The sequence below is a fragment of the Ranitomeya imitator genome, chromosome 3 (genome assembly GCF_032444005.1).
Source record: "Ranitomeya imitator isolate aRanImi1 chromosome 3, aRanImi1.pri, whole genome shotgun sequence".
In the NCBI taxonomy this organism is placed as follows: domain Eukaryota; kingdom Metazoa; phylum Chordata; class Amphibia; order Anura; family Dendrobatidae; genus Ranitomeya; species Ranitomeya imitator.
Genome location: NC_091284.1, coordinates 508,928,092 through 508,954,354, shown reverse-complemented (window position 1 = coordinate 508,954,354; position 26,263 = coordinate 508,928,092). Strand labels below are relative to the sequence as shown.

Genomic DNA, 26,263 nt, shown 5'->3' with positions numbered 1-26,263 from the left:
GCCATCCCCGCATATGTATTGGTCGTGTAACAGGCGCCAAACATGCAGGGCGGAGCTTCGAGCATTCAAAATGTGCACCAGTCAATGCTTGACGAGTGCTGAGCACATCAGAACACCCAGATACTCGAGTAACATCAGATTATCACCGAGCACGGTCGTTCATCACTGTTGCTGACATGTACATATCAGAGTGTAGCCCTACATACAACTTTTCTAAGCCTGCAATTAACACAGTACACCCCCCAAAAAATGCATTCATCTGTGCATTCATGTGTATAGAAAATATGAGTACATTTTGCATGTTTGCACTTACATGTATGTAGTGAATGTGTGTGTGTACTTTGGGCACTGGTGACATTTGGTTATGTCAATGTTCATACTTTGAGGCAGGGGCGTACATTGCAATCATGAGGTCCCATAGCTGCAAATTAATTGGAGCTCCAAAATCAGCGCTGGTCGACCACTCTCCAAGTTTCCATAACCCCACATCCACGGCATTACCGTCTCCGGCATGAACAATGGATTAAATCTCTTGCAAACGTTTGAACACTATATAAGCCATTAACTAAACCAAGAGATGCAAAAGTAAAATCACAATATATAAAAAAAAAACAAAAAAAAAAAAACCAACGATAAAATTGCTTGACATAAAACCTACAATTTATTGATGTTTAAGCAAAAATATTATTCTGAAATGAACTGAAAAGACTGGGATAATAAAGGAAAAAAAAAGAAAAACAGGATTACAAACACAAGAAATGGAGGTAATGCATTGTGCAGCTCTGACTTGATACCGCTTTGGTACAATACATATTCTAATAAACGGAATGAGCAATGAAAGGATTACAGCTCGTCTCCAGAAGAATACACAGAAATATCATCAAATTGTCACTTTAGAGGAAAAATGCATCTTATTCAAGGAAAATATTGCTTTTCATAAATGAGCAAAATTCAGCAGCAGAAGACGCAATAAAGAAAACATTTTATTGTAGGTCAGTGTTTCAAAAACACATGGTAGCCAAGTGGTTGACAGCAGTTCTATATACTGGAGCAAAGGCAGCACAGAACAATTATTTGCTGCCTGCCTACAATATTACATACCAAACCTAAACCATGTCTAATTTTGAGCAGGCAGTTTAGAGATAATTATTTCTGCCTTTTTTGTCATTGCGGTAATTTTCAGTGACCCTTGTGGGTAGTTGTGCTACCATTATCTAATAATTGTTTAGTGAACACAGGAATATATTGCATCTAAAAGAAGGCTATTCCATCTTTAATAGTTAGAGAATGACTATCGACGATAAAAATCACAACGGCACGGAGAAAATAAGATTGTTTAGTGGGTATGTACCGTATTTATCGGACTAGAATTATAATTTGGGAGGGGGGATGGGGTTGCGTCTTATAGCCCAAATGTAGCCTACCGGGGATGGCAGCAAGAGTCAGGCCATGAGGGACCTGGGAGTGTTTGAAGGTGCGAGGCGGTGCGGGGGCTCCGCAGTCAACATTTTGTTAAGGCCCAGAGCCCCTACACATCCATAGTTTCAATGTGGTGGGCTCCGGGGAAAATAGCCGCTTGGGGCGGCAATGCGCAGATTGATATCTCGGCACAGAGCTCGAGGTCTGCACATGTTCCGCCTCCGGCAGCCTATTTCCCGGAGTCCAGCACCGTGAAATAATGAAAGTGCGAGGGGTTCCTGGCTTTCACAAAATGTTGGCGGAGCACCCGAAGTGGCGAATGCAGCCGAAAAGGCCCTTCTACCAGCCTGGGATGGGACCCCACAGCATCACACCTCCGAACACTTCCTGTGACCCAGACTTCCTTGCCGATAAGCTAAATTTGGAATGTACCACGTACCCACTCATTTGATGCATTAAATTCCCACCACCATCATTTTCCTCCTTATTTGAAAAATACGGTATGTAGAAACCCACATGTCAGTTTTAACTTTTAGGCAAATACCAAAAAAATAAGAATAACAAAGTGAAATATGAATTTGAGCGGGATAAAAAGGTTTACCACTTCCAGGGAAGTGAACCCCAACACTGTAGAACACCTTCAGAGGTAAAGTATCAACAGCGTGCAACGCCACTGTAGCTACTAATGAAGCTCAGCGGCTGTGCTGCGGTAGATGGAACAATCCTCTGGAGCGTAGTGATTGTCTACAGTGGCGATGTGCACTGCTGCTCTAACGGCACTGCTGAAGCAAAGACATCAAGATCCAAGCGGCATCGGGCAGTTTTCCTTCATGTGGAAAACGCCTTTAACTTCTCACCTCATCCACCACTCTGCTTTATTGCAATAGTTCTTTCTCTCTCTCTGTAAAATGTAGATGGATGACCGGAAACTTTTCTGTTCTTTCCCTTGGCGTGTAGGTTAAAGTGAAAGAACACCACAGTACTCAGTAGATTAATGGAAGCACACAGGTCCACCAATTGGGATCTTCGGCTCAGATCCCCACAGACAACTTGTCAGGATACTTTTAACAAGCTGCCATTTGCTAAATAGGGAAGCTTTACATTAGTGGAACAAACCCCTTTTTGGGTCCGAGTGCCAGCATTGTAAGATTATCCCAGGGTCAGAAGGGCCATCTCATCACTTTCTCTCTGCACTGTTAAACAGAGAGGTGTCATTAAATATTTGCCAAAGGGGGCTAGCGTCCACACAAGATGGCACCATGGGCCACAGGTTAGGTACACCGCTGTATGATGTCAGATTAGGCTCCACTATAATTTTTGTGGCGATTTTTATTTCAATATGGTTAGATTTCCTGTGATGTTTTAAGGTTTACTCTTTTTATTTTTATTACAATCTCTTTCTGCATAAGGAAACATTAAAATCTTTGCAGTGGATCTATGGGTTTAAAAGACCTACCCAAACTGTCTTCCTATGGAAAGCAACATTTTGGGCAGAAGTAATATGCTAAGAAATCGCTCCTATTTCCCTAACTTTTTTTTTTCTTCTATTTTTAATTAGCATGAAAAGGACTTAGCACTTTAAAGTTTTGCATGAACACTATAAAAAGCCCCACAGTCATGTAGAGGCAATCTAGGAACTAGATATCTGCTAATATTAACAACTGAATAATGTACAAAATAGGATTTATTGCCCTATAATATTTTCCCTACTGTTTCCAAACAACCCCAAAGCTGTTCACTGGAAAAGTCAACATTCAAAGTGTCAAAACTAGTCGGCAATAATCACCGGAAATCCTGCAAGAGTACACTGCCATAAATGTATCCAAAACATCCACAAAAGGTTTTATTAAATAGAAAACAAAAAAGGGATAACCAGTTAGAACCCCGAGGGGCTGCTTTCAGCACACATGGAGAAAGCGGTCAAAATACTGTTTGCTAAGCTGCACGCTTCCCAGTATGGGGGGTGGGGGAGGGTACAGTTTCCTTAAAATGCCAAGAGGCATTTTATTATCTGGCTTTTGGTTAAATTTGCTTTAAAAAAAAATTTAGAGGAGGATTGTTGCATGCAAGGAACAAATCTTTTATAATGGGACATGGCTGAAGAGATATGACACAGATTCACCATTATGAGTCCTTCTAATCGCCTCTGCTAAAATCATGGCTATGTCGATGACCTAAGGATTGAGAGAAAAAAAAAATAAAGTTAGTAAATTTCCTTGTAACAGCAAGACTTTTACTGGCATTTCGGTCGTGTCACTTGGGAAGTGGTCATGATGTCATATAATCCCTCACCTTCTTACTGTAGCTCTGCATCATTGGGTTGTTTAGACTACAGGACAAAAATTACTAGAAATTACCTTGCCCACTTCTATGTACATCTACTAAAAAAAATGTTTAAAAAGGGAACCTGTCAGCAGGATTGTGCTGAGTAACCTACACAGTGTCAGTTCGGCATCATTATAGTGATCAAAATGATACCTTGGTTGATGAAATCTGTCTAGTGGTTGTTTAATATTTATTTTCAGTTTTGAGTTAATGATCTGCTCATGCTCTGGAGCGGCCTATGGGGGGTCTTCATGTGGTGCTCTGATATGGTATTCACCAGAATGGATTCTGACAGGTCACTGATCCCTTATAATAATCACCTTTCGCAGGCAGGCGCCTGCGCTGCAGCATGATTGCTTCTAGAATGTGTATTTGATTATTTTCTTTGACAGTATGCATACATTCATAAAAAAAAAAAAAAAGTTTGAAAATGGTGCCGCCACGCCTGCACAGTAGAGGTGATACTATAGCGACTACTTGCTAGAGAAAAAAGAAAAGCATTAAGCTACTTACTGGTAGCGGCATTTCTCGGAGGCCCATGACAGCACGACGAGAGAGGGGATCCGCCCATTAGGAACAGGAAACCTAAAGATACAAAAGGGCGGTACCTCTCCCTTGCCTCAGTTGTATTTCAGAGTCTTGAGAGGACTACCGCGGTTAGTGGCACAAAAAATATACACTATATACAAATTATATACAGATTATATACAAATTTCCAGCTATATATTTGGAACTGGTATCATGTGTGAGATATATACATCTATAGGAAGTGCAACCCCCACGTGAATAGGGAGGGAACTAAGGGTGCTGTCATGGGCCTCCGAGAAATGCCGCTACCAGTAAGTAGCTTAATGCTTTACTCGGACTCCCATGACAGCACGACGAGAGAATTACAGAGATGTAAGGTACCTTAGGGAGCGACTATGGCTTGTAGCACCCTTAACCCGAATGTGAGATTAGAGGAAGCCCCCAAATCCAACCTATAGTGCTTAAAGAAGGTGGACAGGGATGACCATGTGGCCGCCTTACATATCTGGTTGATTGATACTCCAGATTTTTCCGCCCAGGATGTAGCCATGGCCCTGGTGGAATGCGCCCTCAGATTCTGCGGAGCCGGACCCCCACCTGCAGTATAAGCCAAAGAGATAGCCTCCCTAATCCACTTTGCTAGTGTGTATTTTGATACCCTGAGTCCCTTTCTAGGATTTTGGAAAGATAAAAATAATGCATCATCTTTCTTCCATGTGTCGGTAACAGAGATGTATTCTAGCAGGCATCTCCTAACGTCTAATGTATGGAGTAGTTCTTCCTTAGGGTTAGCAGGATTAGGGAGGAAGGATGGTAAAATTATCTCTTGTGACCTGTGAAACCGTGATGACACTTTTGGTAAATAGGCTGGGTCCGGTCTGAGGATTACTCTGTCTGGTAGAAACTCTGTATAAAGGGAAACCCTGGAGAGAGCTTGTATGTCTCCTATTCTACGGGCAGATGTAATTGCTACCAGAAACGCTGTCTTAAGGGATAGGGTCTTAATTGAAGCTGATTGTAAAGGTTCAAATGGCTCTTTAGTCAATGCTGATAGGACTAAGTTGAGATCCAAAGGCATAGATCTATCTTTCTGAATGGGTCTAGATCTACTGGATGCCTTAATGAACCTTGAGATCCAGTAATTATTGGCGATGTTACAGGAGAATAGAGCCCCTAGGGCCGAGACCTGTACCTTTAGAGTACTAGTGGATAGACCTAGCTCTAAGCCTTTTTGCAGGAATTCTAAAATCTGTTTTACAGGTATTCCTTCTTCTAAATTGAAATCAGAAGAGGCCAGAAACTTTCGCCAGGTCCTAGCGTAAATCGTTGTGGTTATTTGTTTACTACTTTGCATAAGGGTTTCAATCAAACTCGGGGAGAACCCTTTGTTTTTCAGTAACGCCCTTTCAAAATCCATGCCGTTAAATGAAGGTTCTTTACTTGCGGATGACTGATCGGACCCTGGTAGAGCAAATCCGGAATCTCCGGAAGCACCCAGGGATCCTCCACTGACATGATCCTGAGCCAAGTGAACCAGGCCCTTCTGGGCCAGAATGGGGCAATCAATATAACCCTGGCTCGATCTTCTCTTATCTTCCTGACTACTAAGGGTAATAGGCCTAGTGGAGGAAATGCATATGCCAGCTGAAAATCCCAATTGATCAGAAAAGCGTCTACGGCTAGAGGATTCTCCCTGGGATTTAGGGAACAGAATTTTGTTGTCTTCCGGTTGTCCCTGGTAGCAAATAGATCTACATCTGGATGTCCCCATTTGTGGACAATCTGATCGAACACACGATTGTTTAGGGACCACTCCCCTTGCTTCAAGGTGTTGCGGCTTAGAAAGTCCGCTTTGACGTTTTCCTTTCCTCTTATGTGTAGAGCGGATAGGGATAAAAAGTGATTCTCTGCTGTCTGGAACAGACGATCCGCCACTCTCATCAGTGACTCGGAATGAGTTCCACCCTGATGATTTATGTACGCGACCGTCACCCGGTTGTCCGATAGGATCTTGACATGATGACCCTGCAGATATGAGAGGAATTTTTTCACTGAAAGCTCTACTGCCATTAACTCTTTCTGGTTGGAGGAGGCTGATATTAGGGGAGGGGGCCATAGACCCTGAACCATCATGTCATCCATGTGTGCTCCCCAACCCGCAGGGCTAGCATCAGTTGTTACCACACGTGTTACCTGAGACACCCAGGGAACCCCCGCCGATAAATTTTCACTGACTAGCCACCACTTAAGAGATGTGAGTACTTTTGGACCTAAAGTAACCTGACTCTGCAGGGACCCCTGTAAGATTTTGTCATTAATCAGCACCTCAGATTGTAATGGTCTGGTGTGGAATTGGGCCCAACGGACAGCGGGAATGCAAGAGGTTAAGGAACCCAATAGAGACATAGCCTGTCTAAGGGTCATGGATGGTTTGTCAATTGCCTTAGACACCTGTTGCTGGATATGTAATGATTTGTCGGGTGGAAGACAACACTGTTGGGATTCTGAGTTTAATGACAGTCCTAAGAATCTTTGTATTTTTTGAGGCTGTAAACGAGATTTCTCATAATTTATGATCCACGCCAGACGCTCCAGTCTGGATGTGGCTGTTTCTAGCTGGGACAGGCAATGGTCTGCTGAGCTCCCTACTATAAGGAAGTCATCCAAGTAGGGAATGATCAGGATGTCGGACTCTCGCAAGTGCGCCATGACCTCAGCCACTAGTTTTGTGAACACCCTAGGAGCCGCTGATAAGCCAAAGGGGAGAGCTCTGAACTGGAAATGGCGAATGCTACCCTCCATTGACACCGCTACCCTCAGGAACTTCTGGAAATCTTCATGTATTGGAACATGATAGTATGCATCTTTAAGATCTACAACTACCATGAAACAGTGATTAAACAATATCTTTATTGCTGAATTAATCGTTTCCATTTTGAAGGATTCATTAACCAGGAACTCATTAAGACCCTTTAGATTAATGATCGTTCTAAACGATCCATCCGGCTTCTTGATCAGAAAAAGAGGAGAATAAAATCCCCTTCCTTTTTCTGAATCTGGAATTTCCACCAATACATTCTTGGCGCATAAGTTCATGACTTCAGCCTCTAGGGCTGCTTGCTCCAGGGGGGAGGAACGATAAGGGGTTAATTTGAATTTATCCCGAGGCCAATGATTGAAGTCCAGCTTTAGACCTTCAGTAACAATGCCTCTGACCCATCTACTGTTCTTTATGTCAAGCCATGCTGAGGAGAATGCTGACAGTCTACCCCTCACAGGGATTGCTAGTCATTGGTCTGGTTTTTTCTGATCCTTTGAGGAACGGCGAAACATATATCCCGTACTTCTACCGCGTCTGTCTTCCCATCTGAAACTCTCTCTAGTGGGAGAGGACCCGCGTTTCTTCCCACGACCAAATCTTCTTCGACTGAAGTGTCGGCGGTAGGATGCCGAGTACAGGCTTGGAAACTTCTTTTTATCATCGCCTGCCTTTTCCAGCAACTCGTCCAGCGTTGGACCAAAGAGATACTGTCCCTCGCACGGAATGACGCAGAGCTTAGTTCTGGACTGGATGTCACCTGACCAGCACTTTAACCATAGGGCCCTGCGAGCCGCGTTAGATAGACCTGCCGCTCTAGCCGCCATTCTGACAGAGTCCACAGAAGCATCCGATAGGAAGGCTGCAGCATTCTGAATTGTCGGAAGCGCTTTCAGAATAGAATCTCTGGATGCCCCATCCTTCAGCTGAGACTCTAATTGATCTAGCCAGACCATTAATGACCTGGCTGTGCACGTTGCGGCCACTGCTGGTCTGAGGGATCCAGCCGCCATCTCCCAGGTACCTTTTAGAAAGATATCCGCCTTTCTGTCTAGGGGATCTTTGAGGGACCCCATATCCTCAAAGGGTAATGAGGCTTTCTTTGACGCCTTTGCTACTGCCGCGTCCAACCTCGGAGCTTTATCCCATGTCTCCACCACTGGATCATCAAAGGGATACCTGCGTTTTAAAGCTGGGGGTAAGGCCCCCTTTTTTTCCGGTTTCTTCCATTCTCGGAGTATCAATTCTTGGATCTTCTCATTTACCGGAAAAGATCTATGTTTCTTACGATCTAAACCACTAAACATTAACTCCTGTTTTGAGGGCTGTGATTTGGGTTCCTCTATACCCATCGTGCCTCTAACTGATTTGACTACCTTGTCAATCTTATCCAAGGGTAGACAAAATCGTCCAGACTCCTCATCTGATGAAGAGGAGAAAGGACTAGAGAGATAGATACTTTCTTCTCTTTCCTCTTCTGACGAATTAGAGTCCAGAGGGGTCCTATGCTTCGGGCCTTCCGCTTGGGATAGGGATCGTAATGACTCCCTTACTTCTAGCCAGATCATTTCTTTTAAATTTGTCGTACTCACGGACTCTTCTGCTACCTGGGGGAGGACAATATAGGTGATAACCACTATCTGACCTAAGGTCACTTCCACCCAACCACTCCTGTAGACCTCACCGTCTGTTGTATACAGGGGGCACATAACTTTTTAGTACAAGAGTCGGGTAAGGGGACTCCACAGAGGGCACACTCCTTATGCTTGGATTTTTCCGTACTTTTCTTCCCCTGGAAAGATAAAGTATAAGGGGCCCGCGTCACAGAGTGAACTTTCACGTAGGTCACTTACCCGTGCGCCCAAGTCAAATACCGGAATCCGAGGGGGTTCTTTCCTAGTCGAAGCTCTGGATCCCTGTTCGGATGAGCTTTTTCGACTGGGTTGGTCGCCTCTATCCTTTTTGGGCTTCTGACGCATCTCGTCTGACAGCTGCTGCTGCTGCTCACCACCACTCTCCATTACGGATTACGACCAAAAGCAGGGTTCTGCCATTGTAACCTGCTTATATCCCCCTTGGATCCGGTCAGCAGATAGGCCAGCGCTATCCCTATTGGTTCTGGACACAGCAAGGAGGGCAGAGGGCTGTTGGACGAACCGGCGTTCAGATGCGATGGGCGCCGCCATCTTGGATCGCCTGCGCAGACGTCCGGCGACCCGGAAGCGGCTACCAAACTCCGCCCCCCCACGTCACCGCACCTCGGAAACGCTCCAGCACATGCTGAGAGCGGTGCAGGACGCCGGGGGCGGATCGGCAGTGCTCCGGAGCTCCCCACACATCCGAGCCCGGCACCCGCAGCCATGCCGCACCACCAATGGGAATACTTACCTGCGCCGACGCTGATGGATGCAGGAAATCCTCCGCACCGGCCGAGGTAGGAGACCCCCCCGCTACCGTAATCGGCCGGCCGGCCTGGGCCTTCTGTCTGTAGGCACCCGTCCCCTCAGGAACAGGAAACCAACTGAGGCAAGGGAGAGGTACCGCCCTTTTGTATCTGTAGGTTTCCTGTTCCTAATGGGCGGATCCCCTCTCTCGTCGTGCTGTCATGGGAGTCCAAGTAAAAAGAAATTTCTCCTTTACGATGGCGCCGTTTTCAAACTTTTAAAAAAATTTTTTCAAAGAATTTATGCATAGCATCAAAGAAAATAAATACACATTATAGAAGGCAATCATACGGCAGTGCAGGTGCCTGCCTGCAGAAGGGGATAAAAATATATATAATATTCAATATGTAAACTAGGGGGCAGGTCAGTGAGGAATCAGTGACCTGTCAGAAGCCATACTGATGAATAGCTAATCAGAGCACCACATGAAGACCTCCCCTCCCCCCCCCCAACAGACCACCATGAGCATATCATTAACTCAAAATACAGATTAAAACAAACCACAAGACGGATTTCATCAACCAAGATATCATTTCAATCAGTATCATGGTGCCGACCTGGCACCGACTGAATGTTACTGCGCACAATCCTGCTGACAGGCTCCGTTTAACATATAAAAGGGTGTATATAGGGTGGTGTGATCCACTGCACCAGATGGTATAATGAAAAAAAAAATGCCACCGTTCAACCTTTTAAATTAAAGGATAAGGATGGTTTCAGTACCTGGATCTTTGAGCAGTGCTTCATTTTATCTTCTTGTGGGATGGTGTTGGTTACGACAACAGCTTCAAACGCTGCGTTATTGATCCGAGAAATTGCAGGTCCAGAGAATATGCCATGTGTTAAAATCGCATAAACTTTTGTGGCACCAGCAGAAAGTAACCTTTGAAAAGGGAAAGAACACAGCTAAGTTGCCAAATATATTACACATGTTCTCATGTAAAGAGAGGTGGCTGAAATATTACGTCTTAGAAGCGGATAGGTTTAAAAGTGTGTGTGTATATATGTAAAATGTATAAAATAAAAAAAAAAACCTTTAAGTTTAAAGTATTATTTAGTGTCTTGGTCAATTACATTTGAGGTGATAAACCGTTTGAAGTTGTGGAATAAGAGGTGGCCAAGAATCACCGCTGATCTGGCACAACCTCGGTGTCCCTGCCATCAGGCAGAACAGGGTACAGCACTTCAGTGCTACTGTATGTGAATTCCATTTACAAGGTTTTAAGAGGAACTGTCTGGCCACAATATATCCATGTGACTAAACCGATATTGGACTGGAGGTGGTCTGACACCTGGCACATCCACGCATCAGCTTTTACAGGCCATTTCACATGGATGTGACATTTATATTGGATTTATTCCGACTAGCAAAACTGTTGAGAGGCTCAAATTCCATAAGACTCTCTATATAAAAACACTTTAAATCGATGTGCAAAGCCCAGCTCCAATCACTATGTAATGCCCAGGTACTGCAGTCCAGCTGCCATTTGTTTCAATAAAAGTTACATTAAATGGGAGTCGCTCTGCAGTAGCTGGCAGAAGCCCCTACACATTGGATGAAGCTGCACTAAGGAGAATGATGTAGGAGGAAAAAAATATTACGCATATAAATTAATTATTTTTTTTTTTGCCAGAAATGGATATTCCCTTTTAATGTACTTGCGTGAAGAGTTGTTTCCTACCTTTTTGGTCAGAAATAGAGGGTATTTTATAGCAAATATTAACCATATGGTGACATGCAGCATCCATTGCATTAAGATTAAATAGTTTAATTTTTATTTTTTTAGTCAATTTCATTCATTTCTTGAACGGTTCTTGATAAACTCCAGGTTAACAATACACTTGTTACATCTAAATGGCTGGCGCCAAGAGTAATATCAATCCCATAAGCTGGAAGAGTTTCTCTTACATTTTGGGTTAAAAGTAATTTGCTTTATAAATGTACCAAGACTCACTTGTCAGCAGCATGGCATATCGTGCCACATGTGTCAGCCATATCATCCACTAGAATAGCAATCCGGTCTTTTACATCTCCAACCAACACCATCCTGTCTACCTCATTGGCTTTCTTCCGTTCTTTGTGGATTAGTGCAAATTCAACATTAAGTCGGTCAGCAATTGAAGTTACCCTGCACAGCAATAAAGACATAATCTGGGTAAAATATACGAAACCAAAGATCTTGCATTACGGTTACTAGATCACAAAACAGAAGATAAAGCAGGAAAGACAGAAACTGGCGACCTCTGGTGGACAGAAAAAGGAGCTACAGCAGAGAGTGGTCACTAAATGGTAAATTGTTCTTTGGAGGTTTTCAAAGTACAGATATGTCCATACTTGACTTTTATCGAACTTTTTATTGACTCCAATTTCTCATTAATTTAAAAAAAAAAAAAGTGAATTTTTTTCTTCTGAGTAGTAACAATGATGAGTATGTATAATGTTTGTGGTAATCACTGGTGGACTTCTTCTGTCTATGTTAATGGCTCTCCAGCATCATGTGACTGCTTTCGTGGAGGACCACACAGTCTTTGCTGTGGTGAGCGGCAATTATTTTCTCAATGCAAATCTTTGAGACACAGAACGAGGCTCTATGGCCTCTGAACCGCTTAGACGTGCATCGAGATAAGTAACCTCTGGACTACACAAGGCACCGACTCGGCAGGTCAAACGCGACCATATGACGCCGGAAAACCGCTGAAAACAGCAACTGGTGAGCATGTATTTATTATACAGACACCTCTTGCTACTGAAGGGCAGAAAAAAAAAATCAGCCTAGCCCTTAAATTCAAAACAAAGTGACAACATACAAGCAAAAGTCCTGACAGGTGGCACGTCACATTACACCCACTCAGTGGCCACTCCGTTAGAAAAAACGGCAAGCTTGAAACACTTGAGAGTACGTTGACCCCACAGAAAAGGTAAGGAAGGCAAGATCTGTACTAGATTTAAGGTTCATCAACCTCATCATGTGTTTTACATATTAGTAAATGCTTTATCACAGTACCTCTTGGCACCCCCAGCATCAGGAGACACGATGATACTATTCTTCCATTCAGGGATATTCTCTCTAACCCACTGCAGTACTGCAGGTTCAGCGTACAGGTTATCTACAGGAATGTCAAAGAAACCCTAAAAAATAAATACCAAATTAGAAGAGCATATATTGGAAAGAAAACATTTCTTCAGAACTCCTTCCAAGGCTATTGTCACCATAGATCTCGATCTGGGCATTTCTTTTCAAATCTGATGAAACTGGATAACGTTACTACAATAGAGAAACTATTGAGTTTACATGCTGTCGGTAAAAAAAAAAACAAAAAAAAAAAAAAAACCACAAGACAAAATAAAGAAACCCCCCACACACAATCATCCATCAGACAGAAGAGAACCTGTTTTCGAATGGATGCCTAGAGTAAGAGCGAACACCTAACAGTTCATTATGATGCCCAATTCCACCTGCTTAGGAGGGAGGAGTTATCAGTGTTTTTCATATTTTGCAGAAAAAAAGAAAAAGGTTCTAAGGTTCTTTTGCTCAAAGAAAAAAAAAAATCATACAAAAAAAAACCTTCCAGCCAGGCATGTCCGCTGAAAGCCGGAGGAGTGACAGGTGCTGGTAGTGGGGGACTCAATTATTAGGGGAACAGATCGGGCAATCTGTCACAAAGACAGGGATCGTCGAACGGTGTGCCTGGCGCTCGAGTCCGACACATCGCTGATCGGGTGGACAGATTACTGTGAGGGGCTGGTGAGGACCCAGCGGTCATGGTGCACATTGGCACAAATGACAAAGTTAGAGGTAGGTGGAAGGTCCTTAACCCCTCTCTGACCTTAGACGTACTATCACATCGAGGTGCTCTGGGCCTATCTGACCCTCGACGGGATAGTACGTCATAGCGATCAGCCGCGCTCACGGGGGGAGCGCGGCCGATCGCGGATGGGTGTCAGCTGCCTATCGCAGCTGACATCCGGCACAATGTACCAGGAGCGGTCACGGACCGCCCTCGCACCTTAACCCCTGGCACACCGCAATCAAACATGATCGCGGTGTGCCAGCGGTATAGGGAAGCGTTGTGCAGGGAGGGGGCTCCCTGCGGGCTTCCCTGAGACCCCCGCAGCAACGCGATGTGATCGCGTTGCTGCGAGGGTCTCCCTACCTACCTCCCTCCCTGCTCCAGGCCCGGATCCAAGATGGCCGCAGCATTCGGGTCCTGCAGGGAGGGAGGTGGCTTCACAGAGCCTGCTCAGAGCAGGCACTGTGAAACCTGCACAGCTGTAAGTCAGATCGGTGATCTGACAGAGTGCTATGCAAACTGTCAGATCATCGATCTGTGATGTCCCCCCCTGGGACAAAGTAAAAAAAAAATTTCCAAAAGTAAAAAAAAATCCTAAATAATGAAAAAAAAAAAAATAATAATTATTCCCATAAATACATTTCTTTATCTGAATAAAAAAACAAACAATAAAAGTACACATATTTAGTATCGCCGTGTCCGTAACGACCCCACCTATAAAATTATATCACTAGTTAACCCCTTCAGTGAACACTGTAAAAAAAAAAAAAAAAGGCAAAAAAACGCTTTATTCTCATACCGCCAAACAAAAAGTGGAACACGTGATCAAAAAGACGGATATAAATAACCATGATACCGCTGAAAACGTCATCTTGTCCTGCAAAAAACGAGCCACCACACAGCATCATCAGCGAAAAAATAAAAGTTATAGTCCTCAGAATAAAGCGATGCAAAAATAATTATTTTTTCTGTAAAATAGTTTTTATCGTATAAAAGCAACAAAACATTAAAAAAATGATATAAATGAGGTATCGCTGTAATCGTACTGACCCGAAGAATAAAACTGCTTTATCCATTTTACCAAACGCGGAACGGTATAAACACCTCCCCCAAAAGAAGTTCATGAATAGCTGGTTTTCGGTCTTTCTGCCTCACAAAAAAATGAGAATAAAAAGCAATCAAAAAATGTCACGTGCCCGAAAATGTTACCAATAGAAATGTCAACTCGTCCCGCAAAAAACAAGACCTCACATGACTCTCTGGACTCAAATATGGAAAAATTATAGCTCTCAAAATGTGGAAATGCAAAAAATATTTTTTGCAATAAAAAGCGTCTTTCAGTGTGTGACGGCTGCCAATCATAAAAATCCGCTAAAAAACCCGCTATAAAAGTAAACCAAACCCCCCTTCATCACCCCCTTAGTTAGGGAAAAATAAAAAAATTAAAAAAATGTATTTATTTCCATTTTCCCATTAGGGCTAGGGTTAGGGTTAGGGCTAGGGCTACGGTTAGGGTTGGGGCTACAGTTAGGGTTAGGGTTGGGGCTAAAGTTAGGTTTAGGATAACATTTACGATTGGGAATAGGGTTGGGATTAGGGTTAGGGGTGTGTCTGGGTTAGGGGTGTGGTTAGGGTTACCATTGGGATTAGGGTTAGGGGTGTGTTTGGATTAGGGTTTCAGTTATAATTGGGGGGTTTCCACTGTTCAGGCACATCAGGGGCTCTCCAAACGCGACATGGCGTCCGATCTCAATTCCAGCCAATTCTGCGTTGAAAAAGTAAAACAGTGCTCCTTCCCTTCCGAGCTCTCCCATGTGCCCAAACAGGGGATTACCCCAACATATGGGGTATCAGCGTACTCAGGACAAATTGGACAACAACTTTTGGGGTCCAATTTTTCCTGTTACCCTTGGGAAAATACAAAACTGGGGGCTAAAAAATAATTTTTGTGGGAAAAAAAAGATTTTTTATTTTCACGGCTCTGCATTATAAACTGTAGTGAAACACTTGGGGGTTCAAAGTTCTCACAACACATCTAGATAAGTTCCTTGGGAGGTCTAGTTTCCAATATGGGGTCACTTGTGGGGGGTTTCTACTGTTTAGGTACATTAGGGGATCTGCAAACGCAATGCGACGCCTGCAGACCAATCCATCCAAGTCTGCATTCCGAATGATGCTCCTTCTCTTACGAGCACTGCCATACGCTCAAACGGTGGTTCCCCCCCACATATGGGGTAGCAGCGTACTCAGAACAAATTGGACAACAACTTTTGGGGTCCAATTTCTCCTGTTACCCTCGGGAAAATACAAAACTGGGGGCTAAAAAATAATTTTTGTGGGAAAAAATTTGTTTTATTTTTACGGCTCTGCATTATAAACTTCTGTGAAGCCCTTGGTGAGTCAAAGTGCTCACCACACCTCTAGATAAGTTCCTTAGGGGGTCTACTTTCCAAAATGGTGTCACTTGTGGGGGGTTTCAATGTTTAGGCACATCAGTGGCTCTCCAAACGCAACATGGCGTCCCGTCTCAATTCCTGTCAATTTTGCATTGAAAAGTCAAATTGCGCTCCTTTGCTTCCGAGCTCTGTCATGCGCCCAAACAGTGGTTTACCCCCACATATTGGGTATCGGCGTACTCAGGAGATATTGTACAACAAGGTTTGGGGTCCATTTTCTCCTGTTACCCTTGGTAAAATAAAACAAATTGGAGCTGAAGTAAATTTTTTGTGAAAAAAAGTTAAATGTTCATTTTTATTTAAACATTCCAAAAATTCCTGTGAAACATCTGAAGGGTTAATAAACTTCTTGAATGTGGTTTTGAGCACCTTGAGGGGTGCAGTTTTTAGAATGGTGTCACACTTGGGTATTTTGTATCATATAGACCCCTCAAAATGACTTCAAATGAGAAGTGGTCCTTAAAAAAAAATGGTGTTGTAAAAATGAGAAATTGCTGGTCAACTTTTAACCCTTATAACTCCCTAACAAAAAAAAAATTTGGGTTCCAAAATTGTGCTGATGTAAAGAAGACATGTGCGATATGTTACTTATTAAGTATTTTGTGTGACATATCTCTGTGATTTAATTGCATAAAAATTCAAAGTTGGAAAATTGCAAAATTTTCCAAATTTTCGCCAAATTTCCATTTTTTTCACAAACGCAGGTAATATCAAACGATACATACATGCTAGCCACCTTAGGGAGAGACCCAAGTTGGGCTAAATGTAGCGGGACGAAAGAGACCGAAAAGCCCTCTACTTAAAGGAAATACATAGTGGATGCTTTCCTGAAACGGAAAGTACTTGCAAGCAGCATAATACAAAGAATAGCAGGTTTACCCAGAATCCTTTGCAGTAGGCGGAGCTATGCAAATCATCTCTTTCCACCCCTGTTTAATCCACAGCGCTTGGAACCGCCAAGCGTGCAATGCTGCAGATTAGTTTCTAAATTTACACAGCCAACCAATTCCTACCTGTGGACACGTGTTTCGGGCTTTAGGCCCTCATCAGCACAGGGCTGGAATTGGTTGGCTGTATGGAGTGGGGCTCGGTGAGCAAGCGATACATACATGCTAGCCACCTTAGGGAGAGACCCAAGTTGGGCTAAATTGGTTGGCTGTGTAAATTTAGAAACTAATCTGCAGCATTGCACGCTTGGCGGTTCCAAGCGCTGTGGATTAAAAAGGGGTAATATCAAATAAATTTTACCACTATCATGAAGTACAATATGTCACGAGAAAACAATGTCAGAATCACCAGGATCCGTTGAAGCGTTCCAGAGTTATAACCTCATAAAGGGACAGTGGTCAGAATGGTAAAAATTGGCCTGGTCATTGACGTGCAAACCACCCTTGGGGGTAAAGGGGTTAAAGATGGTTTCAGGGAATTAGGCTGCAAGCTGAAAGCAAGGACCTCCAACGTGGTATTTTCCAAAATACTGCCTGTACCACGTGCCACGCCAGAGAGGCAATAAGTGGCTCAAGAATTGGTGTAGGAAGGAGGGGTTTGTGTTCCTGCAGAACTGGGCCGGCTTCTCAGTTGGCTACAGGCTCTATGCTAGGGACGGGCTGCACCTCAATGGGGAGGGTGCAGCTGTGCTGGGGGAGAAAATGGCTAGAAGGTTGGAGGAGTGTTTAAACTAGGGATTGGGGGGAGGGTATTCATTTTATAGGAGGGGAAGATAGTGCAGATAGAGACCTGGGTACAAATAAGGAAGTTGGGGGTGGCGGTGGCATGGGGGGTGGGGTTAGAACAGTTAATAATTTAAGAAAGAATAGGGGTGCAGAGAGAAACATAAAACACATGCATACTAATGCCAGAAGCCTCGCCAACAAAATGGACGAATTAGAATTAATGTTGTTGGAGCATAATTATGACATGGTGGGGATATCTGAGACATGGCTGGATGAGAGCCATGACTGGGCTGTTAACTTGCAGGGCTATAGCCTGTTCAGAAATGTCCGAAAGGATAAGCGAGGGGGAGGGGTGTGTCTATATGTAAAATCATCCTTAAAACCCATCCGGCGTGATAATATAGGTGAATCTAATGAAAATGTAGAGTCCCTGTGGGTGGAGATAAGGGGAGGGGGGGGAAAATAATACATTACTGATAGGGGTTAGTTAAAAGTCTCCAAAAATAATGGAAGCAATGGAGAATATCCTCGTAAAGCAAATAGACGAAGCTGCGACTCAAGGAGAAGTCATTATTATGGGGGACTTCAACTACCCTGAAATACATTGGGGAACAGAAACTTGCAGCTGCAGCAAAGGTAATCGGTTTTTGACAACTATGAGAGACAATTACCTTTCACAACTGGTTCAGGACCCAACAAGAAGGGGGCACTGCTAGACCTAATATTAAACAAACAGGCCAGACCGCATATCAAATATAAGGGTTGGGGGTCACTTGGGGAATAGTGATCACAAAATAGTAAGTTTTCATGTATCCTTTAATAAGATGTATAGTAGAGGGGTTACAAGGACACTAAACTTCAGTAGGGCAAATTTCCAACGAATGAGAGATGATCTTGGTGCAATTAACTGGGACGATATCCTGAGACATAAAAGTACACAAAGAAATTGGGAGAAGTTTATTAGCATCCTGGATAGGACTTGTGCACAGTATATACCGTATGAGAATAAACATACCAGAAATAGGAGGAAACCAATATGGCTAAATAGAGCTGTAAGGGGTGCAATAAGTGACAAAAAGAAAGCATTTATAGAATTAAAGGAAGTAGGTAGTGATGAGGAATTAAATAAATACAGAAAATTAAATAAATTCTGTAAAAAGCAAATCAAGGCAGCAAACATTGAGACAGAGACTCATTGCCAGAGAGAGTAAAAATAATCCCCAAATATTCTTTAATTACGTAAATAGTAAGAAACTAAAAAAATGATAGTGTTGGCCCGCTTAAAAATAGTCTGGGTAAAATGGTGGAGGAGGATGAAGAAAAAGCCAATATGCTAAATGACTTTTTTTATCAGTTTTTACACAAGAAAATTCCATTGCAGACAATATGATCAGTGATAACAAAAATTCGCCATTAAATGTCACCTGCTTAACCCAGCAGGAACTTGTAGATTGTGAGCCTTCGCGGGCAGGGTCCTCATTCCTCCTGTACCAGTTATGACTTGTATTGTTTAAGATTATTGTACTTGTTTCCATTATGTATACCCCTCCTCACATGCAAAGCGCCATGGAACAAATGGCGCTATAACAATAAATAATAATAATAATAATAATAATAATAATAAAGTGCGGCGGCGTCTAAAAATCACTAAAATTGACAAATCTCCGGGCCCGGATGGGATACACCCCCGAGTACTGCAGGAATTAAGTACAGTCATTGATAGACCATTATTTTTAATCTTTAAAGAGTCCTTAATAACAAGGCCTGTACCACAGGACTGGCATATAGCAAATGTGGTGCCAATATTCAAAAAAGGGGACAAAAACTGAACTCGGCAATTATAGGCCAGTAAGCTTAAAGGGAACCTGTCACCCCGTTTTTTCAAGAAGAGCTAAAAATAGCGTTAAATAGGGGCAGAGCTGGGCTTTACATTAGTGTATTTTGGAGCCTTTATTCCCCACCTATGATGCCGAAATACCTTTGTAAAGTCGCCGTTTTGGGCTGTCACTCACGCTGGTCAGGTCATATGGGCGTGGTGACAGCGCTGTTTCTCCCCCAGATCTCCGTTGGTGGCGTAGTGGGGTGCGCATGTCCAAGTGGCGAATCCACTGCGCAGCTTCAAGGAAAATAGCGCGATCTGCGCTATTCAGCCCTTTATCGGTGGGCGCGGCCATCTTTGTGAAACCGCGCGTGCGCAGATGGTTCTTCTCGGCTTCCCGGGGTTTCAGGAAAATGGCCGCGGGATGCCGCGCGTGCGCAGATGGCGATCTCGACGGCCATTTTCCTGAAGCCGAGTTCGCATCTCGGATGTTATAAACTATATATTACTATACCCATTGAGAAGACCATATGATCACTTCTATCAAAACTGGATTTAGGAACTAAATCTTCACAGAAATTCACATGAAATCTGATATATGAACAAAGCGTTTGCTAGGTTTGTATAAGGAGAGTTATGCAATGGTTTACAGAGTGATGCAAGCAAATTCTCCCTGTGGATAATATGGATGCCATCTTGTTCAAAGCAAACATCTAAAAGAAATAAAATTCTGAAAAATTCTTCTCCACCATAATGGAAATTGGAGAATTTTGTTTTCCCCAACATATACTTGGAGATGTGCGCTGCGAAGCTAAGAAACTTGTGATATCCAGGCAGCCTCCATTCATTATGAGGGAATTCTCATTGTGGGCTTATTTCAATTGAAGGCACAATGTAAAAGCTGGCTTTAGAATGAATGAAATGTGAAGTCTCTACATTTAGACATTACTACATAGTGCGGCATATGCAGGCATAAGGGGGCTAGAAAGAGGGCTGGTCTTACATAAGCGGGTTTCCATCTATGACTGGTCACATGTCCCTGTCACTTCTGCTCGCTCTGGTGGGCACACGCAGGAAGTGTCTTTTTAGATACACATCACACCATCTGCTATCTCTGGGAACCACACAAGGTGGGGACTGAAAAGGATTTAGGTTTCCAGTAGTTTCCCAACTGCTGTATATATGCTTTTAGTTTCAAATAATCAACGTAGCAGCAAATCAAACTTTCAGGCCCATATTACTATGTTCACGTAAACCTGCAGCAAGAAGAAGCAGAACTGCAACATTTATTCTATATTATATACCTGTATCTGAGAGGCATGGAGATCCATGGTGATGATGTGATCCGCTCCAGCAACAGAAAGCATGTTTGCCACCAGCTTGGCAGATATCGGGGCACGGCTCTGTTGGAATAAAGATACAGGTGATAAACAATGTGACAAAATAACTAAATACTTACATCAGGGTGACCATGCCATCGAGGCTTTAGATACCCATTCTAAACTACATAGATACAGTACTATGTTTGTACTAAGAAGGCGGTAAGAAAACCTCCATATGGTAAAGTGTGACAGTGCTACATACCAAAACGGACTCCTGACTTAATCAGGACCCATCACTTGCCATAAATGTGTCTTTTCCTTATGTAAAAGCTGCTGCTCTATTGAATATGAAGATTTATTTTTTGTTCACGCGCCATTCCATTACAGAAATATGGCTACCACATTTCTGTATATAAAATTCACTTGTAGTTCGATTCAGTCTTATTATCCAACTGCACATACCGTATATACTCGAGTATAAGCTGAGATTTTCAGCACACAAAAATGGGCTGAAAGTGCCCCTCTCGGCTTATACTTGAGTCATGGAAGGCGGGAGGGCGGGGGAAGGTTGGGGGTCGGCGGGTGAGGGGGAGCGATGCCTGTCAAATACTCACCTGCTCCCAGCGCGGTCTCCGCATGTCCCACGGTCTTCGGGCGCAGCAGCTTCTTCCCCTGTTCAGCGGTCACTGGTACCGCTCATTAAAGTTATGAATATGGACTCCACTCCTATACGGGTGGAGCCACATATTCATTACTGTAATGAGCGGTGCCATGTGACCGCTCACTACAGGAAGAAGCTGCCGCTCCCGGAGACGTGGGACATGTGGGGACCGCGCCAGGAGCGCCTCCTCTTCCGCGCCCTCTGCAGTGACTGTTCAGGTCAGAGGGTGCGATGACCTATTAGTGTGCGCGCCGCCCTTTGCCCGAACAGTCAGTGTGGAGAGACGGGACGCTGAGGAGCAGCGACGAGAGGTGAGTATGTCTTTTTTTTTTTTGTAGTGCAGCCGCATTACATGTGGCACAATGCTATATGGAGCATCCATGGGGCCATAAAGAACTGCATGGAGCATTATATGGGGCATCTATGGGGCCATAACTGCATGGAGCATTATATGGACGGTCTATGGGGCCATAAAGAACTGCATGGAGCATTATATGGGGCATCTATGGGGCCATAACTGCGTGGAGCATTATATGGACCGTCTATGGGGCCATAAAGAACTGCATGGAGCATTATATGGGGCATCTATGGGGCCATAAAGAATGGAGCATTATATGGGGCATCTATGGGGCCATAAAGAACTGCATGGAGCATTATATGGAGCATCTATGGGGCATCTTTGGGGCCATAAAGAACTGCATGGAGCATTATATGGGGCATATTTGTATATGGAGCATCTTATGGGGCCATAATGAACTGTATGGAGCATTATATGGGGCCTATTTTGTAAGGAGCATCTTCTGGGGCCATAATGAACTGTATTGAGCATTATATGGGGCTCCTGATTCAATATGGATATTCAAAAACACTTAACCTACTGATGTCTCAATTAATTTTATTTTTATTGGTATCTATTTTTATTTTTGACATTTACCGGTAGCTGCTGCATTTTCCACCCTAGACTTATACTCGAGTCAATAAGTTTTCCCAGTTTTTTGTTGCAAAATTAGGGGGGGGTCGGCTTATACTCGAGTATATACGGTAACCGTTCAGATTACTTTTGTGGAGAACAGCTATCGATGCCCACTTGGCTAAGAAGTCTATGTATATTCAGAGGAGAGGGGGACACGTTATGAGGAATAGACAAGATTCTGTAATAGTGTGGTCAGGAATAGATACATGAACAGAAGAAAAAAAAGTTACACTACATAATTTAAGTCATGTGTCAGGTTCGTTTCAATTGACGGAAAACTACAGCATTTACACAAATCTTTTTCCTCTAAAAAAAGAAAAGAAAAAAAAAAAAAACACTGTCAAATGACCACATTACACTGCAAAAAGTAAATACCGGTACTTACAAGTCCCATTCACTACACAGGCACAGCCGTCTGCTGCAGTAAGTTAGAAATTACTAGTCTGCTGCAGTAAGAAGCAATTACTTAGTGGTAATGGGATTTTCCAGAGCCCATGACGGCACCACAAGCGAAGTGAGCCGCCCATCAAGGACAGGAGCCTACTGAACTAAAAGGGTGGAACCTCTCTCCCCCCCCCCCCCGCATCAGTTGAGTTACAGAGCATGAGGACGACCCTCCTTACAGTTATAGGCACATATCTTCATCAGACCATAAGCAACAAACACCTGAACTGTACACCTAGAATTCGATTAGTGCATACCCATACCAGTGCTGGGGAATGCGGGTGAGTGGAATATAAGGGTGCCGTTGATTTAGTCTTTTCCTGTTCCTCCATGACCGCACCACCCAAGAGATTTACAGAGAAAAATTCACCTATGGGAAGGACCACTGCTCACAGAACCCTTCTCCCAAAAGACAGAACAGCAGAAGAGGTCAGATCAGCCAATAGTGTTTATAGAAAGTTGAAGGAGAGGACCATGTTGCCACCTTACATATCTGGTCGATCGGCACTTCCACCTGCTCTGCCAAGTCACGACAGCTAGAATAGAATGAGCTCTTAAAGTGCTCTACACGGTGTTCCAAATTATTATGCAAATAATACTTCCTCATATTTTCTGTAAATTATCTATCTGAATTGCAGTCATTGTTATTTTCCAGTAATCTACTATTCTAGTATAATTGCAATGTTTTGGAAGAAACTGCCTATGAAAACAGTATCTTTAAAAAAAAAAAAAATAAACACAAAATGCATGTCCCAAAAATTATTATGCACAGCAGAGTTTTCAACCTTTTTAATTTAATTTTGAACAAAAAAAATGGTCAATTGTGAAGTTATAAGCATTGTCAGCTTATTACAAAATGAAATCAAACAGTTTTCAAGTGAAAACTTTATTTTAGGTGATGAGCCCTTGTTCGAAAGAAGCTTCTGAACTCTCTCGTTCATTGAATTTGTCAGTTTTTGGATGGTTTCTGCTTCAATTGTTTTGCATGTGGACAGAATACCCCTCCCAGAGCTGTTGTTTAGATGTGAATTGCTTTCCGCCATCATAGACACTCCTTTTGATGATGCTCCAGAGGTTCTCAATGGGGTTGAGGTCAGGGGAAGATGGTGGCCACACCATAAGTTTGTCCTCTTTTATGCCCATAGCAGCCAGAGATGCAGATGTGTTTTTTGCAGCATGAGACGGTGCATTATCATGCATGAAAATGATCTTGCTGCGGAAAGCACGGTTCTTCCTCTTGAACCATGGCAGGAAGTGTTGTTTTAGAAACTCCACAGATTATGGAGTTCATCTTTACCCCTTCAGGGATCATAAAGGGGCCGACAATCTCTCTCCCCATGATTCCAGCCCAAAACATTACTCCACCTCCTCCTTGTTGGCGCCTTAGCCGTGTTTTCATGGGGTGTCCATCAACCAGCCATCCTCCACTCCATCCATCTGGACCATCGAGCGTTGCACGGCACTCATCGGTGAACAAAACAGTTTGGAAGTCAGTCTTCATGTATCGTTTTGCCCACTGGAGCCGTTTCTGCTTGTGTGCAGTGGATAGAGGAGGTCGACAGGATGGCTTACGCACAGCTGCAAACCTCTGAAGGACCCTGCATCTTGTTGTTCTGGGGGCGATGGAGGCACCAGCAGCTTCAAAAACTTGTCTGCTGCTATGACAAGGCATTTTTGCAGCTGCTCTTTTAACCTTACGCAATTGCCTAGTGGAAAGAGTCCTGAATTTTTCCTTAGCATGCACACGTGTGTGCTGAGAATCAGCTACATAGTTCTTGATTGTGCGATGATCACGATGAAGTGTCTTGGCAATGCTGATTGTAGTCATGCCTTGACCTAAATACTCCACAATTTGTTGCTTCTCAGCAGCCGACATCCTTTTTCTTTCCCATTTTGGCCAAAAATGTAGGCTGCTTAATAATGTGGAACAGCCTTCTTAAGTAGTCTTGCCTTTATTTGGACACACCTGCCAAACTAATTTGCACAGGTATCTGTAATTGCTTTCAATGATATAAAGAGCCCTGACACACATCACCATCAATGAGTTTAAATGACAAAAAAATTCTAACCTTATCACTCCTAAACTCTTTGTGCATAATAATTTGGAACACAGTGTATGACTGAACTACCACTAGAGGAGTAGGCCAACTTAATGGCTTCCCTAATCCATATAGCTAGGGAACCTCTAGAGACTTGTAGGCCTTTCCTAGGGCCCTGGAAGGAAACAAAACTCCTTCAGGTTCCTAGGATAAGTGCAAAAGAAGGGAAGAATAATCTCCTGACTCCTATGGAATGGCTACTTTTGGAAAGTAGGCTGGATCTGGTCTCTAAATAACTACCTTCCGAAATCTGTTAAAAAGGGGTACTAACTGATAAGACCTGGATATCACCAACTATGCGAGCTTAAGAAAGCGCTACCAAAATAAGTCTTCAAGGCAAGATTTTTAACAGACGAGAGCTCCAACTGTTCAAAGGGGGAGTTGGTTAACACCTCCAGCATTAGGTTCAGATACCAATGTGGAATCTTTGGACTAGGGATTGGTCATGAGCCTTGACCTATCACATTCTTTAATAAATCTATCAATCTGTTGCCAGCTAGGTCAGTAATACAATGCCCCTAAGGCAGAAATCTGCTCTTTAAGAGTGCTAGTGGATATCCCTAGCTCTAATCAGTTTTATAGAAATTTCAGGATAGATTTAACCAGATTCCCCTCAACCAGTCTTTCCTCCAACTAGTTAGGAACTTTTTCCAAGTTCTACTATATAACTTATCAGTTTCCTGCTCTTAAGTGGATACAAAACTTGGAAAAAACCCTCTCTGAATTAAGTGACATTTCAAATTCCAGGCTCTCAAGTTAAGCCTAGCTATTTGTGGATGGCAGACTGGACCTCGGATGAGTAGATCTGGTATCTCTAGTATGATGCACATCAGCCTCATCCATGAAAATGAAGGTCTTTTGGGCCAGAAGGGGGCTATCAGGATTATTATCGCCTGATCTTCCTTCGTACTGCTGGAATCCGCATTACTGGTTGAAAGGCATAGACTAAAGACCCATGCAATTGGGAAGGCATCTACTAAATTATGATTTTCCCTGAGATTTAATGAGAACTTTACCTTCCTATGCCATCAGTTTGTTGTAACCAGGTCTATACTCTAGATAACCCACATGCACAGCGCGGTGGCACTATTGCTTTCCAGTGCTGTGCTCCTAGGTTCAAGTCCCAACATCAGACCAAGCACAACATCTGCAAGGCATTTTTAGGTTTTCCCCATGTTTGTATTGGTTTCTTCTAAGTACTCTGGTTTCCACCAGCCAAAGACATGCTGATAGGGAATTTAGATGTTTATCCCCAATGGGGACAGTGATGATAATGTATGTAAAGTGCTGTGGAATATGAAGGAGTCATAAAAAAGCATAACAAGAATTTCTTGGAAGACTGCTGGATTCAGGGTGCACTCCCCTTGTCCAAGTCGATTGCGGCTTAGGACGTCTGCCTTTCTCTTTCCATTTTACGTGCAGCGCTATTAATAAGAGATGTTTTTCTTCCATCTGGAGAATTTACTCAGTTGCAACCATCAGGGAGCAAG

General features: G+C 43.3%; 1 protein-coding gene across 1 annotated transcript in view; it reads right to left on the bottom strand.

Annotated features, from left to right (window-relative positions):
• Positions 1-638: 638 nt before the first annotated feature.
• PRPS2 (phosphoribosyl pyrophosphate synthetase 2) overlaps positions 639-26,263 on the bottom strand; it is a 117,869-nt gene continuing 92,244 nt past the window's right edge. The window contains exons 3-7 of the mRNA XM_069757668.1: positions 20,579-20,677; positions 12,540-12,664; positions 11,490-11,663; positions 10,258-10,417; positions 639-3,593 (exon numbers count right to left, since the gene is read on the bottom strand). Of these exons, the coding sequence (XP_069613769.1) occupies positions 3,501-3,593; positions 10,258-10,417; positions 11,490-11,663; positions 12,540-12,664; positions 20,579-20,677 (651 nt within the window). The 3' untranslated portion in view covers positions 639-3,500. The remainder of the gene's footprint in view (positions 3,594-10,257; positions 10,418-11,489; positions 11,664-12,539; positions 12,665-20,578; positions 20,678-26,263) is intronic.